General features: G+C 47.3%; 1 protein-coding gene across 1 annotated transcript in view; it reads left to right on the plus strand.

Annotated features, from left to right (window-relative positions):
- The window catches only part of man1a1 (mannosidase, alpha, class 1A, member 1), a 248,254-nt gene that overhangs the window by 114,678 nt on the left and 115,802 nt on the right, over window positions 1-17,774 (plus strand). The window contains exon 3 of the mRNA XM_056294357.1: window positions 469-584. Within this exon, the coding sequence (XP_056150332.1) occupies window positions 469-584 (116 nt within the window). The remainder of the gene's footprint in view (window positions 1-468; window positions 585-17,774) is intronic.

Genomic DNA, 17,774 nt, shown 5'->3' on the forward strand with positions numbered 1-17,774 from the left:
TCAAACATTAGACAGCTGTCATGGCAAAAAATGAATTGCATCAATTATTTTTGTCCAGCATTGATGGTTAAATTGACATGTTCAGTAAAAACAGTAGGACTAGATTGGGAATGGGAATCGGCGAGCAGCTAAAGTTCAGTGATACACATTGTTGAAGAGATTCCTTTAGTATGTCTTCTCTGTCACGGCTATTGAGTTGTTATCATAGTTGTGCCCATGACTCTGGTCTCCATGTTTTTGCAGTCATATTTTGAACATGAAAGGTGAAGGAATTGACTGATATTTTTCCATTACATTACAATTAGCTTAGGCTCATATTTATGGAAGTGAATCCATCTCTCGCTCTTGTTTGTGCTTCAGTGTACGACTCTGCCACTCGAAACCCACCCAAGCAGTGTCATCTCAGCGTGTCCTCTGATGTTAGCCAGTGCAGGTCTGTAATCTCTCTGCACTTGGTGTCTGTTGCAGGGAGTATAAAGGGAGCAACTATAGTGGACGCTCTGGACACCCTGTACGTCATGGAGATGTACGAAGAGTTTGAAGCTGCGACCGACTGGGTAGAGAGGAACCTTGACTTCAATGTGGTAAGGAAACAGAAGTCCTTGTGTGTGTGTGTGTGTGTGTGTGTGTGTGTGTGTGTGTGTGTGCACGTGCGTTCGTGCGCATGCGCTTCTTCCCATTTTAACTCAAGGCAAGGTAGAAACAAGAAGCTGTGGGAGTGCATGAATGAGGAGACGGAGAGGTCGAGTTGAGTCAATTCTGTTTACTCGCCACACAAAACAACACCGACACAGCACCATCTCATGACAACAAGCTAACAGCTAGGCGTCAGAAAACATGGTTCCACTTCCTGGGAAACTCTAAGCAGTGCCTACGTCAGCACTCTGAACATCTGCCTTAAAGTTGCAGCAGATCCTGGTGAATCTATCCTCAATTGTGTATCACCACACAGCCCCCCCCCCCAGAATTCACCATCATGAAAAAATGCAAAACAGTAATGTAACACAACAGTACTCAGTGAAACACAAACAGCCAACAGGCGAACAGTCCCCAGTGAAACAGTCAACGTCTCGGGGGGGGGGGGGGTGGACCAGGCAGCCAAAACGGCTACACTGAATGGGTATGGGGGCAGGGGACAGAGCCGGAGCCCGAGAAGGGGGGCGTCCATGCCGCGAGGGCAGGGCCAGTTCGACAGGCCCACCCAGGTCCAGATGGGCAGGCTTGAGACGGTCCACCGAGACCCGCTCTGGCCTGCCCCCCATGTCCACCACAAAGTTTTTAGACCCCTCTTCCAGGATGCGGAAGGGCCCGCCGTAGGGGGGCTGCAGGGGGGTACGGTGGCTGTCGTGGCGGATGAAGATGTACCTGGCCGACAGCAGATTCTTGGGGACGTATGACTGAGGGAGGCAGTGGTGAGATGTAGGGATCGGAGCGAAAACGTTGGCACTGTCCCGGGCCACAGCCCGGTGAGAAGCTACTGACCAGGGGGCCACGGCGTCCAGGAGAAACTCACCCGGGACACGCAGCGGCTGGCCGTAAACCAGCTCAGCAGGCAAGGACTGGAGGTCTTCCTTGGGGGTGGAGCAAAGGCCGAGCATGACCCACGGGAGGCAATCGACCCAGGTGCTGTCCGTGAGGCTGGCATGAAGAGCGGCCTTCATAGACCGATGAAACCACTCACAAAGTCTATTGCCCTGCGGGTTGTACGCTGTGGTGCGGTGGAGCTTCACCCCCAGCCCCTCCGCGACTGCAGTCCACAGCTCCGACATGAACTGTGGGCCGCTGTCGGAGGTGAGGTCAGCCTGCATGCCATAACGGGCCAACCAGGACCCGATGAACGCCCAGGCCACCTCAGTAGACGTGGTCGATGACAAGGGAACAGCTTCGGGCCACCTGGTGGTCCTGTCCACCATGGTGAAAAGGTGAGTGAACCCGTGGGAGGGGGGCAGGGGGCCCACCAGGTCCACATTCACATGGTCAAAACGCCTCTTGGGCACCAGAAATGGCGCCAAGGGGGCTTTGGTATGACAGTGTACTTTGGAACTCTGGCACGCCACGCAGGAGTCAGCCCAGGCCTTTGACGTCCTTCCTGAGGCTGGGCCAGACGAACTTGGCCCCCACCAGCTTAGTGGAAGCCTTCACACCCGGGTGGGAAAGGCCATGGATAACGTCAAAAACACGGCGCCGCCAGCCGGTGGGCACCATGGGGCGGGGCTGGCCTGTGGAAACGTCACAGAGGAGCGTGGCATTGGCGCTGTCAAACACCACATCCTCCAACCACAGCCCTGTAGCGGACGTCCGATAGGCCTGGATGTCCGCGTCAGCGGCTTGGTCTGCAGCCATGGCAGCGTAATCGAGTCCCAAATGAACGGACCCTGCCACCGCCCGGGAGAGGCAGTCAGCAACCAAGTTGTCCTTGTCAGCCACATGCCGGATGTCCATGGTAAACTCCGAGATGGCAAAGAGCTGATGCTGTTGGCGCCCGGACCACAGCTCGGAGGTCTTGGCCATGGCAAATGTCAGCGGCTTGTGGTCGATGGAGGCAGTGAAACGGCGGCCTTCCAACAGGAACCTTAAGTGTTGGGTGGCGAAGAAGAGACCCAGGAGCTCCCGGTCGAAAGTGCTGTACTTCCGCTTGTTGTCTTGAAGCTGTTTGCTAAAGAAGGCAAGGGGCTGCCAGGTGCCGTCCACCCACTGCTCGCACACCGCCCGGACCGCATAGTCAGAGGCGTCGGTCGTGAGGGCAATCGGGGCAGTGGGGGACAGGTGCGCCAGCAAAGCAGCATTGGCCAGCCCAGCCTTGGCATCGTCGAAAGCTTCATCCATCCCCGAGGACCAGTCTAACTCGCCCTTGGCTTCCTTGCCCCGCAGGGCCTCGTACAAGGGCCGCATGAGGTGAGCTGCGCAGGGATGAACCTGTTATATAAATTCACCATGCCCAGGAACTCCTGCAGGGACTTCACAGTGCGGGGGTGTGGAAAACTGGTGACGGCATCCACTCTGGCAGGAAGCGGAATGGCTCCCTGCGGGGAGACGCGGTGGCCGAGGAAGTCGATGGACGACAGGCCAAATTGGCACTTGGCTGGGTTGACTATGAGTCCATGCGCACTGAGCCGTTTGAACAACTGCCGGAGCTGCGCCAGGTGCTCCTCCGCAGACGCACTGGCCACGAGAATGTCATCCAAGTAAACAAACGAACAGCATATCCCATAGCACAGAGTCCATCAGCTGCTGGAATGTCTGCACTGCTCCCTTGAGACCGAAGGGCATCCGCAGGAACTCGAAGAGTCCAAATGGCATGATGACCGCTGTCTTGGGCACGTCCCGAGGGTGGACCTGTACCTGGTGGTAGCCCCGCACCAAATCTACTTTGGAAAAGATGGTGGCCCCCGCCAGGTGGGCGGAGAAGTCCTGTATGTGTGGGACGGGGTACCGGTCGGGGGTTGTGGCGTTGTTCAGGCGACAAAAATTGCCGCAGGTGCACCAACCGCCATCAGCCTTAGAAAGCATGTGCAGGGGGAGGCCCACGGGCTGTCCGAGTGGCGCATGATGCCGAGAGTTCCATGGTGGCAAACTCCTCCCTGGTGATCGCGAGCTTAGCAGAGTCGAGGCGCCGAGCACATGCATAGACCCTGGGGCCGTTGGTGGCAATATGGTGCTCCACATCATGCTTGGCCACCGCTGATGAGAATGTAGGTGTGGTGAGGTCAGGGAACTCTGCGATCAGTCGTTGATACGTATCTCCGGCGGCGAGCATGTTTGACAGGCCGAGTGTTCCTGCATCTCCCAGTGTGCACAGGTATGTGGCGAAAGAGACAGCATCGATCAAGCGACAGTTCGTAACATCCACCAGCAGCCTGAAGGCGCACAGGAAGCCCGCGCCCAGGAGGGCAACCGACACCGTGGCCATAACAAAGTCCCAGCCGAAACGCCGTCCGCGGAAACACACCTCCACATACCTGGTGCCGTAGGTACGTATGAGCGTGCCGTTCTCGGCATCCATCGGGGGGTCTTGTCTGCAGCCGATGCAGGCAGGATGCTACGCTGAGCACCCAAATCGACCAGCAGCCGCTGGCCAGATAAGGCGTCCTTGATAAACAATAGCTTGCTGTTCTCGCCGGCGCTCATAGCTGCTATTGAGTGCCGGCCCTGGCGTTTCCCTGGACGCTGAAGCTGCATGACGGGCGACACAGCTTGGCCCTGGCACCAAACCTGTTGTGGTAATAACACAGCCTGCTGTCACGCTGGCGGTGGGCAGCCACCTCAGTCGCGATGCCCGCTGCGTCCTCCAGAGGTGGGGATGAGGTCTGGGCGGGGAGCATTGCATGAACGAACTGCTGCCGGTTGGCGAAGAAAATCCTGTCTGTTTCCGCACCCAGAGCATGATAGTCTTGGGTGGAGGAGAGGGGAGAGCTGGCTAACACTGTGCACACAGGCCCCCGGGAGCTGTGGTAGAAAAATATGGGTGAAAATTAATGAGGGATCCGCCGAGCCCAAAACGGCATCTTCTCCAGCAGCTCGGAAGTTTTGCTATTGCCGAGTCCGTTGGGGGGGCTTCCAGTAGCCCCATAGCTCAGGCCGTCGTCCGGGCATCCAACGCTGCCACCACATGGAAATACCTCATAACGTCCCATGTTATTCCTCTCAGCTCGAACTGAGCTTCAATGTGCTGAAACCATGGCCGGGGACTGTGCTGCCAAAAGTCGGGCAACTGAGCCGTTGCTGCTGAGATGCTAGCGCTAACATAAGCCATACCGTTAGCATCACTCAGAGCCGGAGCAGTGTCGTCATTGCTTTGGGTCGACATGTTTGTTGTCAACGTGTGGGGTCACCAATGTGGGAGTGCAGGAATGAGCAGACGGAGAGATTGAGTCGAGTCAATTCCGTTTACTCATCACACAAAACGACACCGATACAGCACAATCTCTCATGGCAACATACTAATAGCTAGGCTGCAGAAAACATGGTTCCACTTCCTGGGAAACTCTAAGCAGTGCCTACGTCAGCACTCTAAACGTCTGCCTTAAAGGAGCAGCAGCCCCTTGTGAATCTATCCTCAATTGTGTATCACCATAAAGCGTTCAAAATATAAACTGTAGTCTGCGGTGGTGTAGCGATCTAAGCATCGGCTTTGTGTCGATGCAGTTGCCCACTGGGGACTGGGATTCACGCCTCGGTCTCGTCAGATCCGACTATGGCCGGACTCAAAGAAGTAGCAATAACTGGCAACGCTGTTTTCGGGAGGGGGGCGAAGTCGGCTTGTGTTTGTCACATGAATGCCTCTCTGTGTGTGTGGGGGAAAAAGCAGTGGTTCGGCCTGGAGTCGCCTTGTCACAAAAGTGGCGAGGCGTCTCCTTCCAGACTGCCGGCCGGAGAGATGCAGTTGGCGAACGCGTGCAGTATGAGGGTGGGTGTTTGAACTAAAATAGGGATCGATTGGCCACTAAATTGAGAGAAAAAGGGAAAAACCAGAAATAAATTATAAAAATATATATATAAACTGTAGCAGTAAATTCTGAATACCTTTTTTCACAACGATACACAGAGGCACAGAAATACCCAAGTAGATAACTGGAATTTTTCTTAGAAGGGTTCTTATCCAGGCGGCACGGTGGTGCAGTGGTTAGCACAGTCGCCTCACAGCAAGAAGGTCCTGGGTTCGAGCCCCATGGTAGTCCAATATTGGGGGTCGTCCCGGGTCGTCCTCTGTGTGGAGTTTGCATGTTCTCCCCATGTCTGTGTGGGTTTCCTCCGGGGGCTCCGGTTTCCTCCCACAGTCCAAAGACATGTAGATCAGGTGAATCGGCCGTAATAAACTGTCCCTAGGTTTGTGTGTGTGTGTGTGTGTGTGTGTGTGTGTGTGTGTGTGTGTGTGTGTGTGTGTGTGTGTGTGTGTGTGTGTGTGTGTGTGTGTGTGTGTTGGCCCTGTGATGGCTTGGCAGCCTGTCCAGGGTGTCTCCCCGCCTGCCGCCCAATGACTGCTGGGATAGGCTCCCGCATCCCCACGACCCTGAGAGCAGGATAAGCGGTTCAGATAATGGATGGATGAGTTCTTATCCAAATTACCATCATTTTTAAAAACTCTTTTTTTTTTTTTTTAACTCCCACAGGCTTTGAAAATTCACGAAGGGCTGTGAGATTTGGGGGCAGGGGGGTGAAATCAACACGTCCCTTAAAAAAAGGTCCTTTGATATGGGAGATTAATTGTGATGCATATTAATGGGTAGGAAGTGGCCGAGCTGTAATGAAAGGGAATCACACTTAAAAAATTTGGTGCCACGTTATTCCCATTTATTTGAGAAAATGACCTAAATTTATTATCCATATTTTATCACACGTTGGTACATCCTACAGATTTAAGATGTCCATCAGTTAAGGATGAGTGTCTGTCAAAACAGGTGATCGATACGCCACAGAAACAAAAGACACATGTTCATGTGTGTACTTGTGTCTGTGGTTGTTTGTGTATTTCTGCCTGAGGCACTGCATCGGACATAATTTCAGCTCCTCACATGCATCCTTCCTCTCTCTCTCTCTCTCTCTCTCTCTCTCTCTCTCTCTCTCTCTCTCTCTCTCTCTCTCTCTCTCTCTCTCTCTCTCTCTCTCTCTCTCTCTCTCTCTCTCTCTCTATATATATATATATGTATATCAGATGTTCTCCTTCATGCTGCAACACTACAGAAATCCTCTCACGAACACTCCTGGAGTACTTTAACATGCCTCCAAAAGATGACTGCAAACACTGTGATGTATGCAGCCTTTCATACATTACTTACATCATATCTTTGAACACTTTAAAATATATACACTACCGTTCAAAAGTTTGGGATCACATTGAAATGTCCATATTTTTGAAGGAAAAGCACTGTACTTTTCAATGAAGATCACTTTAAACTAGTCTTAACTTTAAAGAAATACACTCTATACATTGCTAATGTGGTAAATGACTATTCTAGCTGCAAATGTCTGGTTTTTGGTGCAATATCTACATAGGTGTATAGAGGCCCATTTCAAGCAACTATCACTCCAGTGTTCTAATGGTACAATGTGTTTGCTCATTGGCTCAGAAGGCTAATTGATGATTAGAAAACCCTTGTGCAATCATGTTCACACATCTGAAAACAGTTAAGCTCATTACAGAAGCTACAAAACTGACCTTCCTTTGAGCAGATTGAGTTTCTGGAGCATCACATTTGTGGGGTCAATTAAACGCTCAAAATGGCCAGAAAAAGAGAACTTTCATCTGAAACTCGACAGTCTATTCTTGTTCTTAGAAATGAAGGCTATTCCATGCGAGAAATTGCTAAGAAATTGAAGATTTCCTACACCGGTGTGTACTACTCCCTTCAGAGGACAGCACAAACAGGCTCTAACCAGAGTAGAAAAAGAAGTGGGAGGCCGCGTTGCACAACTGAGCAAGAAGATAAGTACATTAGAGTCTCTAGTTTGAGAAACAGACGCCTCACAGGTCCCCAACTGGCATCTTCATTAAATAGTACCCGCAAAACACCAGTGTCAACATCTACAGTGAAGAGGCGGCTGCGGGATTCTGGGCTTCAGGGCAGAGTGGCAAAGAAAAAGCCATATCTGAGACTGACCAATAAAAGAAAAAGATTAAGATGGGCAAAAGAACACAGACATTGGACAGAGGAAGACTGGAAAAAAGTGTTGTGGACGGATGAATCCAAGTTTGAGGTGTTTGGATCACAAAGAAGAACGTTTGTGAGATGCAGAACAAATGAAAAGATGCTGGAAGAATGCCTGACGCCATCTGTTAAGCATGGTGGAGGTAATGTGATGGTCTGGGGTTGCTTTGGTGCTGGTAAGGTGGGAGATTTGTACAGGGTAAAAGGGATTCTGAATAAGGAAGGCTATCACTCCATTTTGCAACGCCATGCCATACCCAGTGGACAGCGCTTGATTGGAGCCAATTTCATCCTACAACAGGACAATGACCCTAAACACACCTCCAAATTGTGCAAGAACTATTTAGAGCAGAAGCAGGCAGCTGGTATTCTATCGGTAATGGAGTGGCCAGCGCAGTCACCAGATCTGTACCCCATTGAGCTGTTGTGGGAGCAGCTTGACCGTATGGTACGCAAGAAGTGCCCATCCAACCAATCCAACTTGTGGGAGCTGCTTCTGGAAGCGTGGGGTGCAATTTCTCCAGATTACCTCAACAAATTAACAGCTAGAATGCCAAAGGTCTGCAATGCTGTAATTGCTGCAAATGGAGGATTCTTTGACGAAAGCAAAGTTTGATGTAAAAAAAATCTTATTTCAAATACAAATCATTATTTCTAACCTTGTCAATGTCTTGACTCTATTTTCGATTCATTTCACAACATATGGTGGTAAATAAGTGTGACTTTTCATGGAAAACACAAAATTGTTTGGGTGATCCCAAACTTTTGAACGGTAGTGTATATATATATAAAAATATACCAAACCAACACTTTCATATGGCCCACACCACTGAAATAACTTACAACCCTTTAAATTATAAACCCTTTATGGTGCCGAAATAGCCAAGTTAATACACTTGTAAAACAGATTTAATTGAACTATAACTGGTATTTACTGGATATCATCTGCATAAAACAGTTACATTTCTAAATGTCTAGTTTGTGAGCTCGCCATTATGATGTGGTTTTGGGTACCTGCTTCATCAAACGTTGTACGGCGTACAAATTGCGTTGCCCCAAAGAGATGTGAATCGTTTGTGTGGTAGGGATGGAAAGTAATGGGCTGTTAAACTTGAATATAAGGCAAATATCAAGGCCATGCTGTCTTTACTGTGGTCGTGTTACTCAGCATGAAATTCAATACTCAGCTTTACTCGCCATCGTGGCTTAATTGCGTCGTTATTACTTGTATTCGAGTGTATAATGAAAGGCCTTTTATTTAAAGGGTTCCAGGCGCACTGCTTCGATGCGCTTACACACACACACACACACACACACACACACACACACACACACACACACACACACACACACACACACACACACACAACTGAAAAGGGGGGAAATGCAGCTCAAGTATGACGGGTGTTCTTGTGGTCAGGCTTTCCCATCTGAGAGCGTTTTGGTAGAATCAGAAGCAAAGAAACAGAAGCCTATTCCACTGCAAAATGGAAGGAATCAATAGAAAGCATATTATTAAAAAAAAAACGGGATCGGCTCATTAGTCACGCCTCCGCTTTATTCAGCCGTACATAATTATATCCAGACACATCTGCTTTGCCACCCAGCAGTGCAGATGTGTCAGGCGGCAGCAGATTGATGGAGTGATGCCGCTTCAGATAGACTTTGTTATATCCAGAGGTGGCGGCGCCCGGATCGGCGAGGCTGCCGCTTGATGAAGTACGCTCTCTGAGTCATGGCAGCCGTGATTGTTGAAACACTGGCTCCCTTGTCGGAGCACTTTTTTTTTTCCTTTTTAATGGGACGCTTGGGAGTTGTTGAAATAACTTTGCATTGGCAGAGAACAGACTTATAATGGCCTGAAACCGAACTGAACTGCCTCAGACCTGCTCAAGTCGGCCTTGTGCTTTTCTTTCCTTTTTTCTTTTTGCATTTTCCGCCTTTTTTATTAGATAGCGATAGTAGATAACGAGGTAGGAAAGACGGGGGGAGAGAGAGGATGACATGCAGCAAAGGGCCCGGGCTAGAGTCGAACCCAGGCCCGCTGCAGTAAGGACTCAGCCTTATGTGGTACCACTCCACCGGGTGAGCCACCAGGGTGCCCCAAGTCGGCCTCTATCAATAAAGAAATGTTTGTTCTGAGCATTGTGAGAATAATCGTGGAATATTGTGCAGAACAGGTTGATCGTCAGACATGGAGAGCGGAGAATACTTCTTTACCGAAGCTGTCTGAGATGTTGACTGAAATCTAATCTGTCTAGAGAAAGAAATCTTAGGCCCGCTTTTGAATCCGATCCACAAACAACCGTGCTGCGTTTCTACCGAAAATAGGACAAAAGGAGGCCAGGGAACATTGATTAAAATAAACAGGAAGATCAATAAAGAAAAAGTGTCAGTTGCATTCACTGACGGCTCATCAACTCCCCAAAGCTTCAGAGGAACGTTTTACTCAAAGCCCCTTTTTACCTCAGAGGAGTTACCCCCAATTAAGATGAGACGGATTTGCATGCAGATGTTTTGTCGAGCCCTCGTATATGTTCTAGAAAACAAATCCAAAACCACGCATGGGAGGAAATGATGTGAATTTTGTAGTAACGGCATCAAAACGCGGCTCCTGGACCTGTGACTTAAAACTTGCATAGATGAAAGACTGAAACTCTGTGTCAGCGTCTTGTGCAGTTAAACGAGTTAAGGGCAGAAATGGCAAAAAGCAATAAAAAGCATAACAAATGCTCTGACTAGGGGTATAAATATTTATAGATCTGGAGACCGTCGCACATGTGCACAGTGTTTTTGAACGCTGCAAAGAGGAAATGAGCTTGCACACACGAGTTAAGATTGTAGAAACGACACACGGGTCAGCATCCTCTCAGATCTACTGTTGAACTTGTCGAGACCGGCGGTCGGTTCCAGATTATGCGTGGAATTATATGTGTTGGTCCTCCTCTCATGGTTGTTTATTTCCTGGAGAACTTTTGATGAGTCATTGGGTAAGAGATTGTTGTTGTTTTCCCAGCCTCTCTGGGTTCCCTTCGTGTGGCAGAAATGAATCCCCATCTCTGGTCTGCACTCCACCACTCTGCAGAGATGTTCGATATCAAATACTGTAGGCTTGCTCCTTGCAGCTAAACTCATTGGTTTCTTCTGTAAACGGCGATTTGTCCTTGTTAAATCTAACCTGGGTCTTTATGGTAGCGGAGCTGTCTCAACAAAAACTTGTCAGATGTCCAACTGTTACAGTACAATTTCATTTAGCGGACGCTTTTATCCCGAGAGATGTACAGCTGTGAATTAATACAACACAAGCAAGGATCGAGTCTGGAGACAACAACGCAAGTAAGCGCCAAAAAAAAAACAGGTTCATGTCCAATAGGACATACTAGGTGTCAACAGGCAGAGCACAAAGGCAATGCATAGGGTGCATAGAAGCAAGTTTTTTTTATTATTATTATATTAATACCATCAGGTGTGGAGGTGTTTGTGAAAGAACTGAGTCTTTAGCTTCTTCCACTAGAATGGACAAGGCGGCCATTTTGACCATTTTGACCGTTTTTCAAAGTTTAATAACTTTGTGGAAAATAAAGATACAGACCTGCCCCTCCCCGAATGCTCCTAAAATTGAAATAAAATGAGTTTAAAATGAGTTTTAGATCAATTGCACGCAAAAAAGTTGATAAGATCTACCTAAAACGACCATGGACAGTCAACATGACAGTCTTGTAATTTGCACGTAATCGTGCGCGTCATGTCAGTATTTATGACGCGTGTTGGTTGCATCATTTCCTTCGCGAAGTTCACTGCTCTGTCCTAGAAACACAATAGTGTTCTCTGGTGCATAGTAATACTCCTAACTTTTACTTTTGAGTATTAGCAACATGTCTGGTTACAGACACACCATGTCTACCACCGAGGCGTTGCAGTATTTACAGGTGTTGGACAGCAGCCATTTTAAATTGTTTAAAAATAGTATTAAAGTTGTTAAAATGTTCATTTTGGTGTCAGTCATTTTTTAACAGACATACTAACATATGTAATGCAATAATATCTCAATTGGGTATTTATCTTGACAGAACATTAGAGTTTAAAAACCGGTGGTCATTTTGACGGCCCATGGTCATTTTAGGTAGGAGTGAAATCCCGGTGGTGATGGAGAGGGACTCAGCAGATCGAATGGAGGTTGGTAACTCGTTCCACCACCGGGGAACTACAGAAGAGAAAAGTGTGGTTAGTGTCTTAGGGGCTCGTTGTGGCGGAAGTGCCAGGCGCCTTTCATTGGCAGAGCGTAGTGGGCAGGACTGAATTGTAGACCGGAATGAGGGAGTTCAGGTAGGCAGGAGCCGTTTTAGTTGCTGTTTTGTAAGAGACCATCAAGGTTTTGAATTTGATGCGGGCAGCAGCTGGGGGCCAGTGGAGGGATTTGGGCAGCAGAGTGACGTGTGCTGTTTTGGGTTGGTTGAAGGCCAGACGTGCCACCATGTTCTGGATCATTTGCAGAGGTCTGAAAGTGTATTTAGGGGGACCTGCTAGTAAGGAGTTGCAGTAGGCAACGTGTGATATAACAAGAGCCTGTAGCAGGACTTGTGCTGCATGCTCACACAGGTAGGGTCTAATTCTCCTGATCCTGTACAGGGCAAATCGCAACCACCGTGCAATCGAGGCCACGTGAACCTTAAAGGTGAGTTGGTCATCAGTCATGACACCCAGGTTTCAGGCAGACTGTCTGCGTCTTCATCTGTCGAAGTGAAGAAAGGACACTTGACCAACAGCAAATGAACTGGATAGGAGTGATACACTCGGGCAGTTGTCCAGGGCACCATCGTCGTCGTTGCTCTTGTGTTGGAGGCACATTTCAGCTGTTGTGATGCATTGCTTTAGTGGAAAGCCTGCTGCACACCAGTGCCGAGTTATTTATCGTAGTGACTTATGAGCAGAGGCCCTGAACAACAAGGGAACAAAACAATGTAAACCTACGTGTAGCGTAATTCCTTCCCAAATAGTGCTCATCTCTCAGTGAAGACGAGGGAGCCGACTTGTTAGACTACAGCAGCTGTAAAGTGCCTGAGTCAAGCTACGGTGCTGCCAAATAGCATTCGATAACGTACGAGAAATTAGATGGGGGGCGCAATGGCGGAGAGAGGAGTGGTAAAATGAGTGTGGATTTCTGGATTTTAGGGCATTTCAAAAAATAAACATATTCTTCTATGACTATTCCTGAATATTCTCCCTGGGAAAATGTGTTATAGGATTGTAAAAAAAAAAGAAAAGGAGAACCTTCTTGGACAATGTAAATAATTTGACAATTCTTCCAGAACCTGAGGATAGCTGAGCTCCCTCCGTTTTCCTCTCTCCTTCTCCTATCCTGTCCTTTCTTAATGTTTTTAAACTCTATTTTCTATTTTTTTTTACATTTATTTTACATGTATGTATTTATGTATGTGTGTGTGTTATGATTGTTATCTTTTATATATTTTTTTTCTTGTTTTTCGTCCACTTGTTTTGCTTCTCCAATTTAGGGTGCAGTTGGATGGGATGAGGGTGGGTTATTGGTTGGTGGGTTCGGTTTTCATGGGATAAAACTCACAGGCACGTTTAAATTTTGTTCTGTTTGTCTCATAAACCTGTGCAAAAATGCAATAAAAAGCTTTTTAAAAAAAAATATAAAGCTCAAAATGACATCGACTGTTTCCCACACATCTATCCAGTCATCTACCTGTGTCTTCATAAGCATTTCCACCTTTTTCTGTCCAACTGTCTCTGGATTCTGGGTTTTGCAGACGGCTGTGTTAGTCTTGCTTGTATCAAACAGCAGCGGGGGACAGGGACCGTCGTGTCAGCATCGTGTCGGCATCAAACATTTCCAAGTCTACATCAGAGGGAGAGACAGATGACAGCGAAGAGGGAGAAAGGAGGTTGCAGAGAGAGGTAGTGGTGCTCAGTTTGTTGATTATGTGAGGGGGAGATTTGCAAGCACACGCCACATTACCGGCAGTGTTGACAACAGCCAGTGACATTTCTACGTATCTCCAACTTGCTCGGAAGACAAGAAGTGACAGAAAAGGGAAAGAAGGACAGATAAACTTGATGTCTTTATATAATATGCCCACTGCTGCTGCTCTGCCTCTCTCTCTGCCTCTGGCTTAGTGTCCTCCTCCTTTTAGCTCAGTGGAAACTTGGAGTCTAGGTCTGTGTATTTGAAAATGCAGACATACACAAAATGACTGCAGTAGCCAGCTAGACATGGAGGTTGTTAGATAACATTGCTTTATTGGAACGAAATGGGAGATTTTGCCAGGGGTGACACTGCCATAAAAAGGCACAAAAATGCTCTCAACCGTGCTGCCCAAATCTGATTGTTGGATGGTTTAAAAAAAACTAGACCAATTCCTTTTATAAATGTGCGTGCACGATTGGTATGTGATTCTGGGCGGGTGCATGTATGCCTCTGTGTTTGGGCATGTGTTTGTAGGAGATAGTGTAGTCCGACAGTATTGATGTCCTACTACTACTACTACCGCTCCCGTTAGGGGTCACCACAGCAGATTATCCATTTCCATTTTTTCCTGTCCTCTGCATCTTCCTCTGTCACACCAGCCACCTGCATGTCCTCCCTCACCACATCCATAAACCTCCTCTTTGGCCTTCCTCTTCCCCTCTTCCCTGGCAGCTCCATATTCAGCATCCTTCTCCCAATATACCCAGCATCTCTCTTCCACACATGTCCAAACCATCTCAATCTTGCCTCTCTTGCTTTGTCTCCAAACCATCCAACCTGAGCTGTCCCTCTAATAAACTTGTTCCTAATCCTGTCCTTCCTCATCACTCCGAATTAAAATGTTAGCATCTCCATCTCCGCCTCCTGTCTTTTCGTCAGTACCACTGTCTCCAAACCATATAACATAGCTGGTCTCACAACCGTCTTGTAAACCTTCCCTTTAACTCTTGCTAGTACCCTTCTCTCGCAAATCATTCCTGACACTCTTCTCCACCTTGCCCGCACTCTCTTCTTCGCCTCTCTTCTGCACTCCCCGTAAAGTCAGATAGTGTTGGTGTCCATTTGATTGAAATGACTCAGCTGGGGGCCACTGGCGTCCCCAACTAGGCTCCAGTCACTGTAGATTGTGTTTGTAGGGTTTTCCCTAACTATACAACTTCCCTAACTATACAACGTCACTTTCCCTGAGCGGGTAATTATGGGCAGTAATAGCATTTCTATTCCAGGAAGTGGGTTAGTCATTTGCATGGACACAAGCCACCAATGTTCCCTTGTATTCTCTCATTTAACTGTGTTAAAAGTTTATACCACCTTTCAAACTGGAGGAAATGTTATTTGGAAGGAGGTAGTCTGGTCTTATTTGGAATAATTTCATTGAGTTATGCATTTTAATCACATTTCACTATTGGCCTGATTATCAGTGCAGTGTTATTCTCCATGTAGATATGGCTAGGGAGTCATGTGGCTGTATCTCATCAACACATCAAGCATGAAACTAGTTGGAATAGTTCAGCAGTCATCCAATTAAAGGGTGGAATTGGCAAGAAATGTGACTTTAAATTTAGCATGATCGTTGATGCCGTGTGTGCTGGTACCAGCTACTTGTCGGCTGTATTCAAAGGATTTTCATGCACTTCAGTGTCCATAATTTATCTTGGTTTCTGAAAGAAACAAAAAGGTGAACAACATTCAGTCGGGCAGTTTTAAAGCGCTGCTGGTGAGAGAGGTAAAAAAAAAAACGATCAGATAGGCATGCAACAGATTTTGGAGGGGAAAAACAGCTTGAAGCAGAAAAGTGTCATGGAATGCACAACTTCAAAACCTTGATGCAGATCAGCACGGAAAGTTAAATCAATTCATCTGGACACAACTTTTATTGAGAGAAATGTTTCATCACTCACCTAATGCCCCTTTTCCACTACATGGTACCGGCTCGACTGGACTCGCAGAGTGTCGTTTTCCATTACCGTAACAGTTACCCCCTCATGTAGCTGGTCTGCATTGATTTTGGTACCTGCTCCAGTTTTTTTGGAACCTCGACAAAGGTGGTACCAGAAAAGTGGTAGCAGTTACCAAAATGCTGGTGCTTTCCAGTAATGGAAAACGAAAAAGTTGAGCTGAGTCGGTACCATGTAGTGGAAAAGGGGCATAAGTGACCTCTTCAGTCTCAACTGACTCAAGGTATCCCCACCCTTATAAACAATACTGTTGCATAACAACCGAAACCAACAATCAATTTCATATGCAAATTACCGTGACCGTTAGCTAGTTTCAATGGCAACGTGTAGTATTCACAGAGGATTTGAGCATGGTTGCAATCACAGCACTGTTAGACCTTACAATTCCTTGATTCAGTTTACTGTGATTTTTCTGTGACCTGTATTACTGAGCATGCATGAAGACTTGGTGCAGATTGGTTTCAGAAATTGTCCTGTCAGTTAAGAATGAAGAGACAAAGCTACAGCATGAATGGGGAAAAATCAGTGGACGGTCCCAATAAAACCCATTTATATTGTGACAGGCTGATGACAGGGTTTGACTTTGTGTAAACAACATTAATCCATAGAATTATCCCACCTGCTGTCAAGGATGTACTCTGCTGTTAGCAGTGTGTTGGTATTGGGGATGTTTTACATGGACAGAACAGTGGGGAGGCTCTGAGATAACTGCCGGTTCCACCGATTACTTGTGTACTTGTGAGCATGTAAGCGTGTTGTGGCTTTTAATTTGTGTACTAAGATGTGTATGTGCTGAGAAGCATGCCTTCGAATCTTTGTAAGTGTTAGCGGTGTGAATGGCTTTGTGACTAATTTGCTCTGTTGTTTTATCTCGGGCGGATGTTTGCACGCGTCCCTATTTAATGGGTTTTTGTTTTAATGTCTGGTTGATGCAGCAGTTCCCTTAATCCAAGACAAGTTTTTTCCCACGGGAGACAATAAAGTAACCTTAACCTTAATCCCAACCCCTTAGTGCCCGTAGCTCTAACTAGGCATTAGTCAAAAGCCACCGTGCTGCAAAACACTGTCGATGATCAGATTTATTTCTTCAGTGCCACAGTCCGGCATTTTTCAAACGGATAATTTGAGCGTCGGCTAATGCAGTTTACTCTAATGCCTGTGCGATCCCCAGATCTCAGGCCACACGAGCAGCCCCAGGATGAGGCAGAACATTATGTTCACAGCATGAATTGTACCACTGAAAACACCACTCTAACATTATGTTGCAGAATCAGCATGGGCCAGATTTTATTTTGGAAGTTTTCCAATTGCTCCCCAGGAGCAGAGTGCAGTTCACCTAAGCTGATTTAAGACGTACAGTCTCGGAAAGTCTGTGTACAACCTCATTTGCTGCGTAAACACTTTTACCATGCGCTTTCATTTGTTATCACTTATATTCAAATAACCACACAAATACATACAACTGCCTTAATTTTGTTATGCGTCGCATAGACTAGTCCAGTGTTTCCCAACCCAGTCCTCAAGGACCCCCTATCCTGCAGATTTTCTTTGCAACCCTGAATAGGTACCTGTTTGTAGTTATTCAACCAATCAGCAATGAATTATGTCAGATGTTGCACACCTTGCATAATTAAGTGCTGTGAGATGATTGGTTGAGTAAGTACAAGCAGGGATACCTGTGCAGGGTTACAATGAAAATCTGCAGGATAGGGGTTCCTTGAGGACTGGGTTGGGAAACGCTGGACTAGTACATTCAGGGTTATAGGGTATGGACACAATTGAATTATCTTTCTGTAGCACGCCAGGCGAGGAATCCAGAGTCTACATCCATCTGCTGGCAGTGGCCACTCTTTCAGGGATGAGGATGTGCAAACGGAAAGTCAAAGAAGCTATCTATGTTAAGAGGGAACGACCATCCCTGAACCGAGGGTGGGGGGGGGGGGTTACGAGTAAATCTGTCGCCATCTTACAATGCTGTGATTGCAACTATTCCCCAATTCTCTGTGAATAGTACATATGGCCATCGAAACTCTAGTCAATGGTCACACCCATTTTTTGGGGGGGGGGTCCCCCTGGGTTTTTTTTCTTCTCCCAATTGTACTTGGCCAATTACCCCATTCTTTTGAGCCGTCCTGGTCGCTGCTCCACCCCCTCTGGTAATCTGAGGAGGGCTGCAGA

Source organism: Lampris incognitus, chromosome 15 (assembly GCF_029633865.1).
Source record: "Lampris incognitus isolate fLamInc1 chromosome 15, fLamInc1.hap2, whole genome shotgun sequence".
In the NCBI taxonomy this organism is placed as follows: domain Eukaryota; kingdom Metazoa; phylum Chordata; class Actinopteri; order Lampriformes; family Lampridae; genus Lampris; species Lampris incognitus.